Source organism: Myotis daubentonii, chromosome 3, assembly GCF_963259705.1.
Source record: "Myotis daubentonii chromosome 3, mMyoDau2.1, whole genome shotgun sequence".
NCBI classification, from domain to species: Eukaryota; Metazoa; Chordata; class Mammalia; order Chiroptera; family Vespertilionidae; genus Myotis; species Myotis daubentonii.
The window spans coordinates 216,216,674-216,239,867 of record NC_081842.1 but is presented as its reverse complement, the minus strand read 5'-3'; the positions used below and the strand labels follow the sequence as shown (position 1 = coordinate 216,239,867).

General features: G+C 49.2%; 1 protein-coding gene across 11 annotated transcripts in view; it reads left to right on the top strand.

Annotated features, from left to right (window-relative positions):
- The window catches only part of PER3 (period circadian regulator 3), a 51,631-nt gene that overhangs the window by 4,914 nt on the left and 23,523 nt on the right, over window positions 1-23,194 (top strand). For all 11 annotated transcript variants that reach the window (XR_009452129.1, XR_009452130.1, XM_059691383.1 and 8 more), the window contains 9 exons: window positions 2,639-2,687; window positions 4,038-4,186; window positions 6,560-6,638; window positions 8,091-8,197; window positions 8,430-8,586; window positions 10,415-10,520; window positions 11,428-11,556; window positions 11,905-12,031; window positions 17,256-17,388. Coding sequence is in view for 9 of the 11 variants with exons in the window: in XM_059691383.1 (XP_059547366.1) it covers window positions 2,639-2,687; window positions 4,038-4,186; window positions 6,560-6,638; window positions 8,091-8,197; window positions 8,430-8,586; window positions 10,415-10,520; window positions 11,428-11,556; window positions 11,905-12,031; window positions 17,256-17,388 (1,036 nt within the window). In the remaining 2 variants the exon portion in view is untranslated. The remainder of the gene's footprint in view (window positions 1-2,638; window positions 2,688-4,037; window positions 4,187-6,559; window positions 6,639-8,090; window positions 8,198-8,429; window positions 8,587-10,414; window positions 10,521-11,427; window positions 11,557-11,904; window positions 12,032-17,255; window positions 17,389-23,194) is intronic.

Here is a 23,194-nt window from a genome sequence, read left to right as displayed (position 1 = left end):
TCCAACCTTTTCCTCCTTGCTGACCGCTTACTGCTGTGGGTTTCCCCTCCTCGTAACAGCAGAATGTGGCCTGAAATTGTCTTGTAACTAACCCTTCACTTCCTCCACTGAGAGGGCCTCCGACTGGGGCAGTGACGGCGAACCTTTAGAGCTCGGCGTGTCAGCATTTTGAAAAACCCTAACTTCACTCTGGTGCCGTGTCACATAGAGAAATTTCTTGATATTTGCAACCATAGTAAAACAAAGATTTGTATTTTTGATATTTAGTTTATATATTTAAATGCCATTTCACAAAGAAAAAAACAAAAAAAAGTTCACGTGTCACCTCTGACACGCGTGTCATAGGTTCGCCATCACTGGCCTAGGGCGCTCCCTGCCTTGCACTTCTGCCCGCAGACCTTGAGCCCTGCCTTCCGAGCGCAGCTGTCGAGTCCCCAGCTCGTGGGCTGTGCCCGCGCTCCTCGCACCTGTCCCTCCCTTTGAGCTCATGGGACATGACGAGCCGTGGGAAGCCGCCCCGCCGCTGCTCTCAGCGTTCGGCCTGCGGTAGAGCCTGGCTCACTTCCCCTTGTCGTGCCGAGGAGCCGACCACGGTTTCTTTAAATGCACCCAGAAAGGAGAAGTGGCACCCACCGCCGAGGGCCGTCTGTGCCACCACCTGGGCGGCCCTGTGTCAGAGACTCCCAGGGAGGGGGCTGCGGTCACGGAGAAGCGGGGCGGGGAGTCGCCTGCATGGAGCTCAGCGTCTGCTCTGTGCGAGACTCTCACGCCGGGACCTGGTGTGCGTGTGACACTGAGTTCTGTCCCTGGTGAACCTGGAGGCCGCTTGGCTTCTCGGTGGGCAGTGGCTTCTGACCAGCCCAGGCCAGGGCCGCCGGAGGGTCCCCGCGAGTGGGCGGGGAAGCTGGGGGCTTCGCGCATCGCAAGGCATCAGGGTCCTTGTAGTTGCCGTTCTGCGGACGGGGACTGTGTGCCGGGCTCTTCTTCCTGTTTTAGGGGATTTAATCTTCACAGGAACCTTGGGAGGCCTGGCACCCTCAGTGTCCCCCGCTGGCAGGTGAGGTAGCTGTTCGCTGGGGTCGGCCGAGAGGCAGATGTCAGGATGGGGTGAGCTGTGCAGGAGACTGACAGGAGCGGCCCCGCCCAGTGCAGGGCTGCGCCTGTGGGCGGAGGCTGGGAGGAGCCGTCCTGGCCCCCACAGCTCAGAGCAGCTGGCGTGGCCAGGCAGCCACAGGGAGGGCCAGGCCGCAGGCGCGCATGGAGGAGGCTGCCTCCCTGGAGCGGCCGGCCTCGGGCCCCGCTGTGCACAGGCGGCGGCTGGGTGGCCTGTGCCCCTGCAGCCAGGAGCCGGCCCCTGGCTCAGCCACCACAGTCACAGGCGCAGAGCAGGTGACTCACCGAGGTCACCGTGGCCACGAGCCAAGAGCCCTGCTCTTGCCCACGGCCCCGCCCACTGCCGGGCTGTCACTCACCGGGGAGCCGTGAGCAACAAGAGCGTGCGACAGTGGCACCAGGCGGTGGCTCCCGCCTGTGAAATCATCTCGGGACTTGGAGGGTGTTTGATCCTTGCCCACCGTCACCCTCCGTGAGCTCGTCTGCGCCTCAGCAGTGTCTGCGTTGAGACGGCAGCATAACCTCACGTCGCGAACTCGGCTGATGGCTGGGGTCTCTCACAGTGTCCCCCAGACGCCCTGTGAGAACTGTCTTCTGCCGTCGGGACTCAGCTCTGACTCAGTTGCCTGCCGGCTGGCAGTCTGACCGCGGGCCTGGGCTTGGACACGGGAGTCGTCTTCCTCACGTTGTTGTCCTGGCCACCGAAGCCCGTGTCCGGCGCCTCCTGCGACCCTTTCCCGGGAAGTGAGAAGACCTGGGCCTCGGTCAGGACTCGGTTCTTAGAATGTCCGTTGCCTGTGCTCCTTCGGTGCACGAACCTTCTCCTTGTTCCTGAACTCCGGACTTTCCCTCCAGTGAACACGTGCTCAGAAGACATATTCAGGGCGTTCCGACCAGAGGAAACAGCCAGCAAACCCCTGGGAGAGGCCAGCCCCTCCGCTGCCCGGAGTTAGCACAGTTCCTGGTAAACGTTTCTGAGGGACCACGTCACAGATCGATGAAGTCCCTGCAGAAATCAGCGCAGTCGGTGCGCACCACGGCCGCGATGGAGAGCGATGTGGTCAGCGACGCTGCCAGGGGGTCCCACCCAGACGTTCGTTTGCCAACACCCGAGTCCTGAAGTGATCACGTCCCTGAACCCAGGAACACAACTTTGGGGAATGTGTCCAAGGAAGGCGAGTGGGGAAGGAGGATTGTGTATCATCTGTGTCCAGGCGATCGCAGGGAACGCGGGTTCCCACACACACGGTGTAGAGGGTTATCGCACTGGCGGGGAAGGGATGAGTTCGGCAGCGATGGGAATACAGAGGGCCGGTGGGAGGAGGAAGGGGGAGACTGAGCCGGACCCCCACGGCCTCCCCCGGGGCTCCTGTTGGGAACCCCGGACGCGCCTGCACCTCGGGTGGCAGGGGAGGCCGTCTTCACCAGCGTCTCCGTCATAAAGACAGTGTCTTGTTGGTGCCATGAGGACGGCTGCTCTGCGGTCGCCCTGCGGGTGCGTGACGGTCTGTCTTTGTCTCCGCAGCGTCGCGGTACGAACTGGCTCCCGTGAAGTCCTTTTTCTGCAGGATCCGGTGAGTGAGGGCTGCGGGGCCACGCGGCTCCCTCCGGTTGGACTTGGTTCTTACGTTGGTCCTTTGGTGTTCGCCAGGCCTGTTGTGGAAGCCAAAGCCAAGACTTGGTTCTTGCCACAGGAGTTTATCTTTTTTTTTTTTTTTTAATATATTTTATTGATTTTTTTACAGAGAGGGAAGGGAGAGAGATAGAGAGTTAGAAACATCGATGAGAGAGAAACATCGATCAGCTGCCTCCTGCACATCTCCTACTGGGGATGTGCCCGCAACCCAGGTACATGCCCTTGACCGGAATCGAACCTGGGACCCTTCAGTCCGCAGGCCGACGCTCCATCCACTGAGCCAAACCGGTTTCGGCAGGAGTTTATCTTTTGATTGAGGGGAAGAAACCCCCCGCTGAGAAGAGCAGATGATGATGCAGCAGGAGGAGAGAAGGGAAGGTCACGGCTACCCTGGGGGCGTAAGAACCCCTGGTGGTTCAGGACACGTTTTTTTTTTTTTTTTTTTTTTTAGAGAGGAAGGGAGAGGGAGAGAGAGAAACATCAATGATGAGAGAGAGTCATTGATCACCTGCCTCCTGCACGCCCACACTGGGGATTGAGCCTGTGCCCTGACCGGGAATTGAACCGTGACCTCCTGGTTCATAGTTTGATGCTCAACCACTGAGCCACGCCGGCCGGGCCAGTACACTTTCAAATGACCACTGTTTGGGTTCTTTTGTTTGTTTTTTGTTGTTTCATCACGTTTAAAATTAATTTTTGACATTTTGAATAATTTGAAAGAAAGCAAGATAGATATATTTACAAGGATTTATAAGGTCCAGAGATACTAAACTAGAGGAAAATAGACCAACATTGTAACCCTTCATTCCTCATAGAAATTTTACTGAATTTTTCCTCTAAGTTTACCAACACGTTACTGTTACATCCGTTACTGTTAACTTTCACAATAAAATGTGGTGGCTGACGAGGCACTGGCACCTGAGTCTGGCTGGCGCTGGGGGAGGAACCCGGCTGGAGACGGCTGTCGGGCCGTCCGCGCGTGGCTGGCACGGAGAGCCCTCGCCCCCAGCGGACGCAGGGAGTCCGGCGGGAGTTTCGGTGGGGAGGCCGGGGGGAGAGGCGTGGAGTGCCCGGTGCCGATCCCACACTCGCGGGCTCCGACAGCTCCACCAAACCTGCGCGTGCAGAGCGAGTGGCTGGACTTGCCCTTGGGTGCTAACATTTTAAACGTTTTTCTTTTTCGGAAAATAAATACATTTACGTGTTTTAGATGGGGCTGTGTGTCTCAGAAATGACAGGGAAGCGTTTCCCAGCCGTTTCACTGTCTGAGCTATTCCTTCTCGTGCAGCGGAGGCGGCGGCCAAGGGCAGCGTTACGCCCCGTTCCGGGTGATTCCCTATTTGATTCACGTGCGGCCGCAGTCGGAGCCGGAGCTGGAGCCGGAGCCGGAGCCCTGCTGCCTCGCGCTGGCCGAGAAGATGCACTCTGGCTACGAAGGTGAGTGGGGGGGGAGGGGGCTGCTATCGGCGGGGTCCTGGGGATGCCCGTTCGCTGCCGCGGGGACAGGCAGCGCGCCGGCCTTCGGCGTGGCCTGCACTCTGCGCACTGCGGCCGGCTTACTGACCTGGACGTCTGTGCGGTGCCCAGCAGGGACTTGCCGCGGCCGGCCCTCTCCTCCTCTGCTGCTGCCAGTCGGCGGCCCTGTGCGCTGTCTTGCGTGAAATAGGAGCATGGACATGGTTGCACAGTGCGGTCACAAGAATGGCTTTATGCTTTTAAGTGTTTGAAACCCCTGGTTTCTCCTGTGTATAAATGTAAGCGCTTCAGTGTGGCTTATGTGTCCTGATGGCAGAGCTACATGCTTATGTTCCGTGTGAGTCAGAAGCGGCTCCCACTACGGTCAGACCTGCTGGACCGTCCTGTGCCGAAAACTCACAGAGAATGAGAGCCACAGGGCTTCTGGGGAAATGAAGTTGGGGGCACAATGCTCGAAGAATTAGCCACACGTTAAAAATAAGACAGAAGCCTATGAAAATGATAACAATGATTAAGACATGAAATTGGTGCAGCCACTATGGAAAACAGTATGGAGCTTCCTCAAAAACTTGAAAATAGAACGGCCATATAACTCAGCAACTCCCCTTCTGGGTGTATATCTGAAGAAATTCAAAACATTAATTTGAAAAGATAATATACATCCCCGTGTTCATTGCAGTATTGTTTATAATAGCCCACATATGGAAGCACCCTAAGTGCCCATGAACAAATGATTGTATAAAGAAGATGTATATATATCTTCTATATACATAAAAGCCTAATATGCAAATTATCCCCTCAGGAGTTCAGTTGCTCGCTATGATGTGCACTGACCACCGGGGGGGGGTGCGGAACGAAGGAAGGTCCCAGCCAGCAGCCAGGGAAGGAAGGCCCCAATTGGCCCTGATTGCCAGCCAGGCCTAGGGGCCCTATCTGTGCACAGATTTCATGCACCAGGCCTCAGTAATGTAATATTACTCAGCCATAAGAAGGAATGAAATTTTATCATTTGCACAAGATGGATGGACATAGAGGGTACTGTGCTGTGAGATAAAGACAGATACCATGTGCTTTTACTGATAGGCAAAATCTGAAGGACCGTATGGACAAACAAATCACAGATACAGACTCACAGATACAGAGGACAAATACAGGGTTACAGATGGGAAGGGAGTTGAGGAAACTGGGTGGAAAGGTGAAGGGATTAAGAAGTACCGATGGGCAGTTACAAAATACAAAGTATGTAAAGTATAGCCACCGTGGAAAGCCCCGGCTTGCTGGTGGGCGGGGCCATCACGGTGATTGTGAGGGTGGAGGAGGGGTGTCTGAAGTTCTGACGTCAGATTGACAGGTGTCCCGTAACACTAGTGCATGGAGGAAGCGGTGGGGGTGTGAGGTGTGTGCAGTCCCAAGTGACTCCATTCAGTTAGATGTTTCCTGCATTCACCTCCTGTTTTTTTGCAAATGAAATCATGCGTCAGCAAATGCAGAATTAGCATTATGCTCACATGGTTTCCTAATGTGTTAGCCACTACGTTTGCAAAGCAGCCATGGCTGACCTGACCGGACCAGCTTTATCACACAGATGTACAACGCTCCCGTCCTGGCTGTCCAGGCCTGTGTGCTGAGCTGCTTGCCCCTGCACCCTAAGGTGCTCCAGCTTGACCAGTAGACGATCTGCAATGAGCAAGCTGGTCCGTGCACACAGACTTCCTCTGTCCGAAGTTAACTGGTGGGCATGGCATTTGACCTGATTAAAAGTAGATGATGCCCTGGCTGGTGTGGCTCAGCTGGTTGGAGCATTGTCCCGCGCACCGAAAGGTGGCAGGTTCGATTCCCAGTCGGAGCACATGCCCAGGGTTCGGGTTTGTTCCACAGTCAGGGTGCATGTGGGAGGCACCTGATCAGTGTTTCTCTCCCACATCGATGTCTCTCTCCCTCTCCCTCTCCCTCTAAAATCAATTAAAAATTATTTTTAAAAAAGAGAAAAAGATGTAAGTAATAATGAAAATCATTACCATCTGATGTCGCTCTGGCTGCTCTGAGGCCAGGCCAGGGGTGGGCAAACTTTTTGACTGGAGGGCCACAAGGGGTTCTTAAACTGGACCGGAGGGCCGGAACTAAAGCATGGATGGAGTGTTTGTGTGAACTAATATAAATGCAAAGTAAACATCATTACATAAAAGGGTATGGTCTTTTTTTTTTTTTTAGTTTTATTCATTTCAAACGGGGATCCGGCCCGCGGGCCGTAGTCTGCCCACGGCTGGCCTGGCCCTACGTGAGATTTCACCGTTTCCCGTGAAGTGGTTGATTAACTAGATGTTTGTTTCCTAGCTCCTCGGATCCCTGTGGATAAAAGAATTTTTACCACAACACACACTCCAGGCTGTGTTTTTCTTGAAATAGATGACCGGTAAGTACTTCTTTAAGCCTAAGAGAGATTTGTTTCTGGGAATAAGTACAAATATGGAAAGGTTTACGTATGCTCACATGCTCCTACATTGCATATGTGATACCTACCCATTATCTGTTTGATTTTTGTTAGATTGAAATTATTTTTTGTCTAAATCAAGCATGTCAAACTCGCGGACATGCTTGGTCTAAACGTTTAACATAAACACCTTGCCTGCGACACTTCTCACATTTACAAGTTATGTTTGCTCCCCAGCTGCTTTAGGTGAGTCAGTTACTGTCCCGTTTACACTGTAGGATGGTGGGGCTGGGGCCAGCGTGCCAGAGCGCGTGTGGGATGTAATCACAGGGTGGCCCCGGCCCGCGCCTCTTGCAGCGCCATTTCCACGGCACAGCTGCTTCCCGCCAGCTCATGACTTCCTTTTTAAAGAGGGTTGGGGAGAGAAAAGAACAGATTTTTGTGTGTGTATGAAACTAAATTTATTTAAATAATTGTTATTTATTTTGAACTTAGGTCCTTCCTACTTCTTTAAGTGTTAAAATAATCCTTTTTATTGAAAGAACAGTGATAATGAATAGTAGTTGCTTATTGTTGTTTTTTAAGATCTTTATTTGAAAAAATGATAAAACATTGTTACCCCCTGATGAGTGCCTTCCATTTTCCCCCCGTTTATTTTAAACTTTTTTCTTATTCATGAAATCTCAAAACCTGGATAGCAAGCCTCATACCACATGGAGGTGTGAAGCAAAAGTGTCAAAAACTTGGCATGGTTATGATACGTGAATGTTGATTTTTAAAAATCTTAACATCTAAAAATGGGTTTATTTCCTTACAGTTACCCTGAGGTAAGTAGTAATTGGTGAGACACTTGGTATAATATAATCTGTAGAAAGCAGGATAATTTAACCAGGATATTTTGAAAACAGCTGACATGTTATTGCTTAGACAGTGTTTGTGAACTTGTGCACAGAGAACGTGTGTGGAGTCGGGTCTTTCCCAGTCGCCCTGAGTGCCGTGTCGCCCCTTGGGCGTGAGCCGTTTCCGAGAGCCTTGGGCCTGCATCATTGGATGACCTGTGTCAGGGCGTCGTTTTGTGTGATTGTCATCATACTGTACAGACGCGTAGCGCGCTTCCTTCCTTCAACATGTTTCTGTTAGGATGCGATCTTTGTAAACTTAAGTGGCGGCGAATGGAGGCCCTCGAGGACCTCTGAGGAACTTGTAAATACACAGATGCCCGGTCTCGCTCCCAACATTCCGCCCCGTTGGCCTGCGTCAAGCCAGTCTGTGAGCAGGTGCCCTGCGTGTTTTCGATGCTGGTGGCAGCCTTTCTTAGGTTATGTGACTGTTCCCCATAGTCTGTATGTACCTGTTGACTCGAGTTTAAAATGAAGGAAAGGAGTGTTTTTAAAGTGTAACTTCGTCTCACCGATGGCCTGTGTGTCTGCCCAGGGCCGTGCCTTTGCTGGGGTACCTGCCGCAGGACCTGGTCGGCACGTCCATCCTCACGCACCTGCACCCGGACGACCGCTCTCTGATGGTCGCCGTCCACCAGGAAGGTGAGGGCTGTGCCTGGGGAGGAGGTTCTTTCCTTCATCGTTGATCGAATTGTTTTCCAGTTCTTACTAGAGCTTAACCTTTAATCTGGTGAGCAATGTGTGGAAACCGCTCACACGCCTTTTTTTCCTACTTTGACGCTCTGAACATTGATCGGTAACTGCCTGACAGTGAGTTTGTCGTCACGTGTGTGTAAGTTGTGTGTGTAAGTTCCTCTCCGTCCCCTCCGTGCAGTGCTGCGGTCCGCGGGCCACGCCCCCTTTGAGCACCGCCCCGTGCGCTTCTGCACACACAACGGCGATTACGTCACCCTGGATTCCAGCTGGTCCGGCTTCGTGGACCCGTGGAGCCGCAAGGTGTCCTTCATCATGGGCCGGCACAAAGTGCGGACGTGAGTCCACCAGGTTCCTCGTTTTCTAGAAACTCTCTTACCAGGTGTCATTCCTGCCTCCACTTCCCCCCCCTTGATCAGGCAGCACGCAGACGGGTGGACGGACGGACTGACTCCCAGTGCTTTCAGCAAGGAGTTTCCACGAGTGATTTCCCTCCCGGCCTGATGCTTCCCTTCTGGGGACGTTCCAGGGAAAGGTGGCGAAACACAGAAAAGCTATAAAGAAAAGATGGGTTTTGCAGCACAGTCATAATGGCCGACTTAGAGTAGCTCAAATGTCCGTCGTTAACTAAATTGGGATGTCTCCTGGACATGTTATATTGGCCAAGAAAAATTTTTACAGAGATTATAGAACATGGGAAGTTGACAGATTAGATGTAAAAAGCATATAAAGTTATTTATACCATATGATTAAAATTACATCTAAACACACACACTAACCATGAGATGTGACAAGATTAGAAGGAAATAAAATAGACTTTTTGGTTGTGTGTGGGGTAGTGGGATTATGGGTAAGATTTTTTTTTTTTTGCCTTTTTAGAATTTTAAAGTGCTGCTTAGTGAGCAAATAAAACTTATTCTATCAGCTTCTGTCAAATCCCACTTCCTTGTGTCTATTTTATTAAATCGTTATTTTTAAAAATTAGACTCTGTGGTACTGACTTTCCTGCCAGCAGGGCTGACTCAGGCCTGTTCGATCACCGTTACCTGCGCATTTGCCGGAATCGGTGAAGCAGATCCAGAGCGGCCTGGCCCGGTATCGGAGCCTAAGATGCCCCCAGTCCCCTGACTTTCTGGCCCATTTACAGTTGACCTGCAGGTTCCTGGGCTGGGCCATCGGTGCCCTTTGATGTCTTTTTACGCGTGGAAATGAGGCCTCACCCTCATGCTGGGATGCAGGCGCCTTTCTCACGTGCTCCTGCAGCCGGGGGACCTGGCGCAGCGGCCACCTCGGGCGGAGGAGGACTGGGTAGCGCACCTGTCACAGTGCCGGGCGCGTCACGGGGTGGAGAAGGCTCCCTCCTGCTGTGGGGGGAGCAGCCCAGTGCCTGTCGCTCAGAAGGCCCTGGCGACGTGCCAGGCAGTCCTCCTTCCTGTCCCGTGGGCTTGCCTGCCCCTCGCTGTATTCGGGGGGAAGATTGAACATGTTCTAGGACGTGAGCACAGATGATGCGAAGGGTGTGACGGCCACACTTCACCACGGGGGGTGTCGCAGTCATCTTGGCTGCAGAGCTTCAGTCAGGAGGTACCTTCAACAGTCAGTGTTGGGCAGCCTCAGGGTCTTAAGGTTCCTGCAGTAGGTTACGCAGGTGACGTTCCGTTGTGAGGCCCGCAGTTGTGAATATGGTTCAGTAGCTGAGGAGGTTCCGTGTCCTGATCGAGATTGACACCAACAGCGACCGCAGCCGAGAGAGACTGCAGCGAGGGACGCCGAGCAGCCTGAACCGTCTCATTCATCTATCGGTGCTTTATAGAATTTCGGCTGCAGATTTTCTATATTTGGGATCAAAGAGTTGCTTTGTAAAAGCATAGATTTAGTATTTGAATATTTAAGATTACTTTAGACTTCATTGTAAATGAATTTTATTTTTTTAATGTTTTTAAAATATATTTTTATTGATTTCAGAGTGGAAAGGAGAGGGAGAGAGTGATAGAAACATCAGTGGTGAGAGAGAATCACTGATTGGCTGCCTCCTGCACCCCCACAGTGGGGATCGAACCATGACCACCTGCTTCATAGGTCGATGCTCAACCACTGAGCCATGCCGGCCGGGCTGTAAGTGAATTTTAAATCGCCCGACCCAGTCTTTCATGTGCTATTTTGTAGGAGCCCGCTGAACGAGGATGTTTTTGCTGCCAGAATAAGCAAGATGGACAATAACGACAAAGACATAACGGAATTACAGGAACAGATTCACAGACTTCTGTTACAGGTAAAATGGGGGAGATTTTAAAAATGGACAGAGAATTCCCATAATTGTGTTTTATTTGAACATTCTGTCTAGTAAAGTCACTTCACAAAAATAAGCTGCGGAGAAAGATCCTTACCCTCTGCATTCCAGAAATTTCTGTCTTCCTCTTTTTTGTTTTTAAAGGAAACTTTATTAATCTTCTTTTCATTTTTCTATGTTAAATGCACAGAATACTCTGTGAAAACCCATTTTAAGACAGTGAAACTGAGTCACAGTGAGCGGTGAGACAGAGAAGTCATTTCTGAGCGAGAGAATTCTTCCTGTGTCCCAGGCTCCCCGGGTGCTCAGCCTCGGGTTCGGGGTTTGGGGGATAGTTCCCATTTTAAAGGTGGGGCGAGCCTGGCCGGTCTCAGTGTCTGGTTGTTATGAGGCAAAAGTAGGAAAAACTGCTTGTTGAAAACAAATACCCGAAATGGTTTCCGTTAGAGATTCCGTCATAAGCTTGTGATGTGCTGCTGGCCTGGCAGGTCTTCAGAGACACTCGGGTCCGTAGCGCGCCTGTCAGGTCCGTGGGGACTGGGGTGTGTATTTCATTTGTTCTGTCTGCTCTGAGCGCAGCATAAAGAACAAGTGATTTTCATATTTAGGAAAATTATGCTGTGGCTTTAAAACAATATTTTCGTTCCAGAAATACCCACTTAGGTTAGAAACTAGACTTTGCCCTTGAAAATAACTGAAATGAGGGGACTGTCTTTCATGTCGGACATAGGGTTAAAAGCATCAACCCTCGCAAGCCTACTTAGGGTGTCGGAGATATCAGTCTTATTTTCTGATGAGTTTGGTAAGCTCTGAGTGGGTCATGCTGCGTCCCCCCTACCCCCCCCCACCGCAAGATAGTAACCCCCAAATCGGACCTGTGTCCTTGCAGCCAGTCCACGGGAGCGCCTCCAGTGGCTACGGCAGCCTGGGGAGCAGCGGGTCCCAGGAGCAGCACGTCAGCGTGGCCTCCTCCGGCGAGTCCAGCGGGCGGGGGGCGGAGGACGCCCAGAAGGAGCCGGTGAGTGGGCGGCACCCGGTTCTCCTCCACCCTGGCACCTGCAATGTTCGCAGTGCTGGCCTGCAGCCCTGCCTGCTGGGAGCCATTCCCACCCACCCTGGCGTGGGAACCTAAAAAGAAAACCTCCCCTTGGGAAGTGGTGGTTGCGTTAATAGTGTGCTTTCTGCAGCCAGCAGATTGTGCACAGAGGTGTGTTGTCAGGTGAACCGGGTGGGAAACGGAATCAAGGCCATTGCTGTGCTTTTCCTCACCACGTGTTCGGGGACCAGAAGTTTCATGTATTCTGTTCGTGTGTCTTGTAATGTTCATGTGATAATGTGTGAGACATATTTCGCTCTTTTCCCCAAGTTGACTTTGCAGCAGGTCTATGCCGGTGTCAACAAAATTAAAACCCTGGGCCAGCAGCTGCACATCGAGTCCATGGCCAAGCCACCCAACCAGCCAGCGGTGGGGACGCGCGCAGGACGGCCCAGTGGTGAGTCAGCGGGGCCCCCTCCCCCACGTCCCGCCTCCGCGTGGACATGGGTGTGTGCTGTGCTTTCCATCATCACTTGTCCCGTCGTGATCGTGGTGATAGCGGCAGCAGCAAGTACTGGCCTGGAAGCTGAAGGGTATGGGAAGGTAGTTACAGCTACGGCTCCTAAAGAGGCGATGTTTCTGGCAATACCAGCACACTCACAGATTCCGCCCGTGAGCTCTCCGCAAACCAGGAGTCAGTTTAGAACACGTTTCAGAAATTCTAATCACTTTGTGTCGTTTCAAACGCGTGGACAATGCTCAAGACCTGAGTTGAATGAAAAACTTGGCATTTTTCCGACACACGTATACTTTCCTCAAATATAGTTAAGCAGTGCTCCAAAAAAATCAGCTTTTAAGTTAGTTGTGATAATGGCATTATTTTGAAAATTTAACTGACTTGCATATACGGCACAGGAAAGTCCAATAATGTAGACATGAAATTATATTGACCTTTTAATTAGCTAACTTTCCCTGTGTCTCTCTCCCTGAATATTAATATAATTTTGGGAGTCGTTACAGATTTTGGGCACCTCAATGTGATTCATGGTCTCTGTCATTGTCAGATGTGGCTGTTTCAGAGTAGAGGTGACATTGTCTCCACGGTCAGTGATAATGGCTGCTGTGTTTTGGCCTGGACATGATCTACACAGCCAACATCAGACTCGTGCGCCTGCAGTGGTCTCACTGGAGCCATAGGGTGCCCGCGGGGCTAGCAAGTCCGTCCTTCCCTGTGTTCTTCACCAGGGTGGAGCTCTCTCTGTCTTCTGTGGACGTCAGGGCACAAGTAGAAGGAACAGCTTTTCCTGTCCCTTGAAACCATCAGGTTTCCTCTCTACAGGAGAGTTCGTCTTAACCATCTTTCTTGATGCGGATCACTATCCCATGTCTTGGCAGAGAAAAGTCTTTGGGTAGATTTTAAATCTACATTTTGTGACTGTTTTCTTTGTCATCTGGTCCAGTCAGTGCCACGCGGGCTGCCCTGGCCTAGGCCTCGTGTTGGTGCCACAGTTCGGTGTCCTGACGTCTGTGTTCTCCGAGGGGAGACCGTTCTCCCTTCCTGCTTTGCTTTGCTCAGCTTCTAGCCCGTCGCCTGGTAACACGTCAGGACTGGCGTCGGGAGGCTGAGTATTTCAGCGGACCTCAGTCTGCCGCCTGTCACTGGATAAAGGCTAAGCTGGACCTCACTGTGCACCTGGGCTGCTATTTCAGACACTGAAATTTTCCTGCTCCTTATGTTTATGCTGCACTTGACTCGGACACATGGGATGGGAAGGAAAATCCATTGCCCTTTGGTATGACTTGGGAGAACTCATGTTGTGTGTGTGTGTATGTATGTGTGTGTGTGTGTATATATATATATATGTGTGTATATATATATGTGTGTATATATATATATATATTTTTAATTGATTTCAGAGAGGAAGGGAGAGGGAGAGAGAGATAGAAACATCAGTGACGAGAGAGAATCATTGATTGGTTGCCTCCTGCACGCCCCCTACTGTGGCTCAAGCATGGAACCTAGGCATGGGTGACCTGGTTCATAGCTTGATGTTCAACCGTTGAGCCACACTGGCTGGGCATCTTGATTTTATTAACATTTAAAACCTACAAGCTTAAAGAACCTAGTGAAAAAAATCTAGTGCTCCTTACTCAAGAGAAATCAGTGTGCAACGTGAGAATAAAATGTTACATTAGAAAGTGAGTGGTGATTCACACCAGTGACACACTAAATGGTCATTGTGTGCAGCTTCATGTACAGGGTGCTGAGCCAACAGGCACGGCGGGTGTTAGGTTTTTGGGTTTACCTTTCTTACAAGGGCAGGCTACCCTTTAAAGAACAGTAAGAAGGGACACTTTAGGACTTACTGTGGAGGGGCAGGGAGCAACAAGGAGAGAAAGCCCTTCACCAGCTCCCTGGACCGAAGCCAGTGCCAGCGCAGTAACTGGGGAATTAGGGAACACTGAACGTTCCTCTTTGGGCGGACGTGATGCCCAAGTGGAAACAGACGATCTGTAAACGGAAGTGACTCAGAGAGAGCGCGCACTTTGGTTCTGCACAGGGAGAGCTGGGGTGAGCATCATTCCCAACGCAGAGGAAGGAAGCCAGACGGACAGCAAGCTCATGGTCTTCCTTTTCTTTTTTGAGATGTTTTTATTGATTTTTAGAGAGAGAGGAAATGAGAGGGATAGGAAGGTGGAAACATCGGTGAGAGAGAAACATCACCGATTGGCTGCCTGCTGCAACCCCCTCCAGCGACGGAGCCCACAACCCGGACATAACCCCTGACCAGGAATCAAACTGGCTGCCTCTTGGTTCATGGTTGACGCTCAGCCACTGAGCAGCACCTGTCAGGCTCCTGGTCTTTCTTGAAACTGTCGGTGCTGAGGATCCAGGGCGGCCAGCAGGCCCGATTCTGAGGGGAGACCACACCTGCAGGGAGAAGGGACGCACGCACCGGGTGCCGGTGCGCTGGGAACTGAAGCACGTAACTGGTAAGAGACAGACGTTCTCTGAGGCACGATGCAAGGGAAGACCAAAAGCTGACAGTGGAGCAAACACTGGAAAAAGCCGTCCAGCAAACAATTGGAAACCTAGCACATCGAGCAAAACCATGGCAACAGCCCACCTGCACCCGGGCCTAAACCTTAACAAGATTAACTCAAACACAGGGCTAGCAGGAGGGCTCGCCCATGCCGGGAGCCGGTCCATCCTTGCTGTTTCAAGGGATCTGGCATATATGGAATACTGTTCTTAATATGTTTGCTCACCTTCTTGGCGCTGTGTTTTAACCAAGGTCACCTCTCCGAGAAAGGTTGTTTCCCCAGGTAGGGATTTTCCCCTGAAGTTAGGGAGGGAATAAAACCTTTTAACTAAGTGCCAGGCGGGTAATTAATCACTTTAACTGTGAACAATCATGCTTAAGCTGCATAATCTTTACTCCCTGGAATGGAGATAAGAAACGCCCTAACCTTTGTAATAGAGATTGATAGGATTGAATCAAGTGGTATAAATACAGATGTAACAAGACAGAAAGACTCAGAACTTAGAACAGAATCAAGAAGACAGAACCTACACGGAGCCTAGAGACAGAAGAACTTTGCTGGAGAGAGCATGCCGGAGGATCCTGGAGAGGGACTGGCCTCGGAGCCTAGAGACAGAGCCTAGCGGGAGAACATGGCAAGGGATCCTGGACTGAACCTGACTACAGAGATTGGCAGGAGAACCTGACTGGAACCTGGACACTGAACCTGACTGGAGAGCCTGGACAGAACCTGGCTGGAGAACCTAGCGAGGGAACATGGCTACAGAACCTGGCTGGATATCCTAAGCAGAACCTCTCTGGAGATCGAGACCAGAACTTGGCTGGAGATCCTAGCTAGGCTGCTGATCAACTGAACACTGTCTCCGTGTCATTACTTCTTCGCCGACTCCGTCCACACCTTTGGGGACCCCTGGACCCGCTGGGGCTGGACCCCGGAACGCCCAGTCTCTACTGTCCTTTTCCATCAAAAAAGGAAGATGTTCACCTTTCACCAGATGATAAAGCAAATGGAAAAGCAACAGCTCCCAGGAGACAAAGCAGTCGTCAGATTAAGAGTCAGAGATGACACAGGTGCTGGGACACCCAGATGGGGAATTTAACGTAACTGTGAATGACACATTAAAGGCTTTAATGGACAAAGTAGGCAACATGCAGGCCTCCCTGGGCAATCACAGCATGGAGATGGAGCGTACACGACCACATGGCAGAGCTAGGAGTGCTAGACAGAGAAGAATAGATGCCTGCGGCGGGCACTCGATGGAGAAAAGAAGCCGTAAATTTGAAGATAGAAAAATAGAAACTGCACAAACCGAAACGCAGTGAGAAATAAAAATACAGACTAGAGCATCTTAAGAATGAGGGACAGTATCAAGTGTTCTACCAGATGAATAATTAGAATCTCACAAGAAATACTTGAAGAAATAATGGCCAAGGTTTCCCAAGAAATCCAGAGAACACTGAGTAGTGGAAACACCAAAAACAGAAAAAGAAAGACACCCGCCACAAATAAAAGCACCGCTCACTGGAGCATAGCCAGTCAGACTGCTGAAAAGAAAAAGACCGGCTTGAAGGCAGCCAGAGGAAAGCACAGGTTATGTCCAGAGAAGCAAAGGTCAGGATGACAGCCGACACTCCTTCAGGAACCGTGCAGCCTAGAAGACAATAGAGTCTTCAGAGGGAAAACTGTCGGTGTTAGTTTTACACCTGCTGGGAGCTGTCTCTCAGAAGTGAGGGAGATACAAAGATTTCCTCACATAAAAACTGGGAGCTTATTGCCAGCAGATTTACTCTGTAAGGAATGCTAACGGGATTTCTAAAGGTAAAAGAAATACAATACAGGCTTAAGACTCAAGTCCATACAAAGTAATGAAAAGCGCTGGAAATGGAATAAACGAAGGTAAAGTCAGTTCTACTTTCCACTTTTAATCGTTCTAAAAGGCAACTGACAGAAACAAAAACCGCATTCTGCATTCATGGTTCATGTGAAAACTGCAGGCCCTGGGCTGTGCCATCGTAACGTCCTTAAAGTGCACCTGAAGTACAGTGTCATTTGGAGGTAGAAACTGAATCCTTAATGATATATTGTAGACTTTAGAACAGTTATTACAAAAAGTTTTTAAGGAAGTGGAAATAATGTCAGTAGAGGAGATAAAATAGAATTTAAAACACCCCAACATGAGGCATAAAAAGGAGGTAAGAAGAGACGTGATAAACCAGCTGGAGCAAGTGGAAAACAGCTGGCAAGATGGTTTGTATGAGTCCAGCTATATCAGTAGTCACACTGACCGTGAACACAGTTTACCGGTTAGGAGATGGGAACGATCAAAGCAGATGAAAAAGGAAGATGCAGATGTATGTCACCTGTAAGAATCCATCCTTTAAAACAAAACCCGGTTAAGAACAAAAGGCCAGGAGAGAGAAAGACTGCCAACAAGGATCAGAGAAAGCTGGGGAGCTGCATTAGGTCAGGTGTGGACACCTTTCTATGTCAGTACATTTAGATCTGTGCTCATTGTTAATGGCTGCATGATACTCTATTGAATATATTTATTCTAAATTACTGTGATTTAATCTTGCTGAATATATGTTCTTAAAAATAATGCACTTGTCATTGTACATACTTTCATTCTCTTTTAGGTGAGCAGAAGGCCTTTTCTTCCGTACAGCCCTGGAAGAATGAGAGCGTGCGCACTGAGTCTTGTCAGGGTTTGAGGAAAGACCAGCATAGCCCCTCCTACCAGCAAATCAACTGCATCGACAGTGTCATCAGGTACGAAGCCTGCGTTCTGAGAACATGTTTTTCCAAAGGCATACATGGCCCCTGTGTCGCCCTGGTGCCATTTTTAATAGCTGTGGCTTGGTTTTTCACTGTAAATCAGTAGGTACCATGGACTGCCCCTCACATACCGTCCATGATATGCTCAGCATTCCGGGGGTGCAGGCAGTTAGAAGATGCATTCCTGGTTTGGAAGGAATGGTTGAGAAGACAAGGCCTCTGCTTGTTGAATGGAGAGGATGTAAGATGTGAAGATCAATTCAAGACCGTGGGAAAAGAGAAGGAACACCAGTGACTCCGGCCGATGGCCAGGGAGGACCCCATCAAAAGGAAGTGCAAGTCAGCAGCTTGGGAGCGTGAGTTGCTTTTTCTCTCTCCTTCAATTTCCAACGAACTGGACATCCATCACCGTAAAAAGTGCTGCGCACAGCAGACCGGACACCGAAAGATCCACCCACCTGTGCACCTGAGAGTGGGTGGCGTGGACCATGGGAGTGGCAGCGAGAGGGCAGTGCCATGGGCAGGCAGGACCTTTGTGGCAGAGGATGTGGAGGGTGAAGGTGGGGAGGGGGGTCGGCCCAGCCCTGGATCTGCAGTTGAAGGGATCTCTCTCTCTAAGGAGAGACCACAGTGACGGGGTGGGGGGTGGGGATGCAAGGAAAGCCATGGGGAGTAGGCAGGAGAGAGAACTGAAGGAAAGGGCCCAGGATTCTGGCAAGAGTTCTGCCACGAACCTCTGGGGACCCCAACCCAACTTGAGCATCTCTCTGTCGGGCCAGGGCGCACTAACGCCCCAAGTGCCGAGTACACAATTCTCCCCGCTCTACTCCCACCCTTGTGTTTCCTCTTTTGGCAGCTTTGTTAAAATGCGTGTGCTCTCAACCTTAGCTCAGGTCAGACAAACCAAAAACATTGCCCTTTCCCCACCTTGTGAACCATGAAAGGAAGCGTCTAATTGCCAACCTGTTGAACTGTTAGAATCAACCAGGCCTTGTCTCAATGAGAACGGTGTTTGCTGCTTCAGATGCAGTGAGGATGCACTTTTCATCAAACACCATGAAAAGCACGCAGTACAGGATCACAGAAGGGAAATAGCCATTTCCCAGCAGCCAGCTCCACCCGAAAGGCATCGAACTGGTCGGGAATTCAGAGCAGCTGTTGGGAAGAAATTCAGCAAGCTGCAGAGAGCTCAGAGGGCAGTGCCATGCTCTCAGGAGTGAAGTTAAAGATAGAGGAAGACTTCACCAAAGAGATTAAAATTCCAAAAAATAACCACACTAACTGGAACTGGAGAATTCAATGAATGAGATAAAGCAGGCGTTGGAAATGTAGCAGGTCAGATGGAAGAGATGGCTAATGAGGTGCGAGATGGGAATCTGGAAGTGATGAAGGTGGAAGGAAAGCGAGAACTCGGATTTTTTAAAAGTGCATAAACCCTCTGAGCTCCATCGGATACCACGCAGAAAGCCAACCGAAGAGGATGGGTGATCCAGGAAGGGGCAGTCAGCGTGACTTTGCTACCAAAAGAGGTAAGGGTACCACAGGGAAAGAAAACTGTAGACCAATATCCTTGATGAATGTAGATGCAAAAATTCTCAACAAACATTAGCTAATTATACATTAAAAAGGTTATATCCTATGACCAAGTGGAATTTATCCCTGGAATGCAGAAAAAGCATTTGAAAAATACAACGTCCTTTTATAATAAAACCCTTAAGAGATTGGGTTTAGAAGGAACATAACATAGTGAAGGCCATGTACAATAACTCACAGCTAACATTGTACTCACTGGAGATAAATTGAAAGTGGTTTCTCTAAGTTCAGTAACAACAATTAATATAATTAATAACAAATATATATATATAAAATATATATATAAAAAAATCACTGCCAAGCATAGTATCAGTGAGCTCTACATATATTATAACAAATAATATAATATAATACTGGAAGTCCTAGCTAGAGCAATTAGGCAAGACAACAAAATAAAAGGCATCCAATTTGGAAAAGAAAAGGTAAAATTGGTGCTATTAGCTATGATATGAACTTGTATGTAGGAAATCCCAGAGTCAGGAAGCTGTTGGAATTACAGTTTCAGTAAAGTGATGGATACAAAATCAACATGTGGAAATCAATTGCTTTCCTTTTTACTAAAGACAAAGCACCTGAAAAAGAAATGATAGCATCCAAACAATAAAATGCTTAGGAATAAATTTAACCACGGGAATGAGAGATCTGTACAAGGAGAACTACAAGACTTTGCTGAAAGAGATTTTAGGAGGAGAACCAAGATGGCGGCATAGGTTAACGCCGGAGTTTGCTGCTTTGAACAATTACTTCAAAAGTGAAACCAAAAAACGGAAGGGACATCACCCAGAACCACAAGAACGCTGGCTGAGTGGAAGTCCTACAACTAGGAGGAAAGAGAAATGCACACGGACACTCAGAGGAGGCGCAGTGCTGAAGTCAAATTCTGAGGTGCGGAGTGCGTGGAGCGGGCTGGCGGCGGAGGGCGCGGTTGTTGTTTTCAATCAGGAGGGAGTCGCAGACTCTGAGCACCAGATCCGGGCGAGTCTTTAGGGACCCAGTCTCAAACGGGAGAAGCGGGACTGTCTGGCTTCGGTCAGAGCGAGTGCAGCTTTCTCTCCCAGCTTTGCAGTGGGTGCTGGGACTCAGAGAGGCAGAGCCCCTGGGGACAGGACTGAGAGCCGCCATAACTGCTCTCTCCGGCCCACCCTGTTGATCCTGTGCGACCCGCCCCGCCCAAGCCCTGCACAAAGGCATTTGCCGGATAGCCTCAGGCAAAGGCTAGATTAGCACCTCCCTAGAGGACAGAAGTTCTCTCACTGCTGACACAGCTGATTCTCATAGCCACTTGGCCTGGAGGTCAAACCCTCCCTGGAATTAGCTACAACAATCAAGATTTAACTATAAGACTGCGAACAAAGACCACTAGGGGGTACACCAAGGAAGCATAACAAAATGCGGAGACAAAGAAACAGGACAAAATTGTCAATGGAAGATATAGAGTTCAGAACCACACTTTTAAGGTCTCTCAAGAACTGTTTAGAAGCTGTCGATAAACTTAATGAGATCTACACGAAAACTAATAAGACCCTCGATCTTATATTGGGGAACCAACGAGAAATTAAGCATACACGGACTGAAATAACGAATATTATACAGACGCCCGACAGCAGACCAGAGGAGCGCAAGAATCAAGTCAATGATTTGAAATGCGAGGAAGCAAAAAACATCCAACCGGAAAAGCAAAATGAAAAAAGAATCCAAAAATGCGAGGATAGTGTAAGGAGCCTCTGGGACAGCTTCAAGCGTACCAACATCAGAATTATAGGGGTGCCAGAAGATGAGAGAGAGCAAGATATTGAAAACCTATTTGAAGAAATAATGACAGAAAACTTCCCCCACCTGGTGAAAGAAATGGACTTACAGGTCCAAGAAGCGCGGAGAACCCCAAACAAAAGGAATCCAAAGAGGACCACACCAAGACACATCATAATTAAAATGCCAAGAGCAAAAGATAAAGAAAGAATCTTAAAAACAGCAAGAGAAAGAAACTCAGTTACCTACAAGGGAATACCCATACAACTGTCAGCTGATTTCTCAACAGAAACTTTGCAGGCCAGAAGGGAGTGGCAAGAAATATTCAAAGTGATGAATACCAAGAACCTACAACCAAGATTACTTTATCCAGCAAAGCTATCATTCAGAATTGAAGGTCAGATAAAGAGCTTCACAGATAAGGAAAAGCTAAAGGAGTTCATCACCACCAAACCAGGATTATATGAAATGCTGAAAGGTATCCTTTAAGAAGAGGAAGAGGAAGAAAAAGGTAAAGATACAAATTATGAACAACAAATATGCATCTATCAACAAGTGAATCTAAGAATCAATTGAATAAATAATCTGATGAACAGAATGAACTGTTGATTATAATAGAATCAGGGACATAGAAAGGGAATGGACTGACTATTCTTGGGGGGGGAAGGGGTGTGGGAGATGTGGGAAGAGACTGGACAAAAATCGTGCACCTATGGATGAGGACAGTGGGTGGGGAGTGAGGGCTGAGGGTGGGGCGGGAACTGGGAGGAGGGGAGTTATGGGGGGGGGGGAAAGAGGAACAAATGTAATAATCTGGACAATAAAGATTTAATTAAAAAAAGAAAAAAAGAAAAAAAAGACTTTGCTGAAAGAAATTAGAGACACAGCAAATGGAAAGACATCCCATGTTCATGGGTAGGAAAAATTAATATTGTTAACCGGCCAGACTATCCAAAGCTGTCTATAGAGTCAGTGCCATCCTCATCAAAGGCATTCTTTCCAGAAATTAACAATCTAAAATTCTTGTGGAGTCACAAAAGACCCCTTATAGCCAAAGCAATTCTGAGGGGAAAAAAGACATGCAGAGATATCACACTTCCAGATTTCAGACTATACTACAGAGTTACAGTCATAAAAACAGTGTGACACAGGCACACGAATAGACACATGGACCAGTGGGACAGAATGGAGAGCACAAAGTTAAATCCTGATGTGTATGTTCCGTTAACATCTGACAAGGGAGCCAAGAGTGCCCGACAGAACAAGGAAAGTTCCTCTAACAAACTGCTGGGCAAATTGGAGAAACACGTGCAGAACAGTGAGAGGGGACCCTGTCTAACACAGAAAAATTCACTCAGAACGGGCCAGCACTTAAACATAGGGCCTGGTACCATTACACTCCTGGGGGAAGACGGGGAAGGAGCTCATTGATACTATGCTTGGCAGTGATTTTTTTATATATATATGACGCCAAAAGCATGGACAACAGCAAATATTAACAAGTGGAATTCATCCAACCCCAGAGCTTCTGCACAGGCACATCAAAGAGACAAGATGAAAAGATGGCCTACGGAACGGGAGAACATGCTGCAAACCCTGTGTCACTAAGAGGTTAATGTCAAGAAAGTATAAAGAACTCAGCAGCAACAAAAAGCAGTCTGAGCTAAAAATGGGCAGAAGAACTAAATAGGCATTTCTCCAAGGAGGAGACACGAATGGCCAACACGCACATGAGATGATGCCCGACATCACTAACCATCGTGGGAAAGCAAATCAGAGCCACAACAACGAGGTGGCGCCTCCCACCTGTTAGCGTGGGCACCATCGAGAAGACGGGAAGTAGGATGTGGAAAGGAAGCTTCCACGTTGCTGGCGGAAACGTAGATCAACCTCCATGGGAAGCAGTCCGGAAGCTCATCAAAAATTAAAAATCTGTCATGCAGTCCAGCCATTCAGCTTCCGGCTATGTTCCCAAAGGAAGTGAAACAGGGTTCTGGCCAGACAGCTGCACTCCCATGTTTATCGCAGCATTGTCACGATAGCCAGGATACGGAAACAACCAAATGCCCGTCAGCCGGTGGATTTAAAGTGTGGTCTGTGCACAGTCGAATGTTATTCAGCCGAGAGGAAGGAAATGTCCTCCTGCCTGCAGCAGCGTGGTGGGCCGACGTGGAGGGTGTATAAGGGCACAGACTTCTCATGAGTGTAAATAAGCCGTGGAGATGTGAACAGTGTGGTGAACACACAGTAACATGGCTCTCTCTTGTGGAAGGTGATCAATAGTTCTACTGGGGCGATAATGTGACATTTTGTAAACAGGTCAGAGTACACACTGGACACCTTAGATCAGCGATGGCGAACCTATGACACGCGAACTCATTTTTTTGGTTGGTTTTTCTTTGTTAAATGGCATTTAAATATATAAAATAAATATCAAAAATGTAAGTCTTTGTTTTAC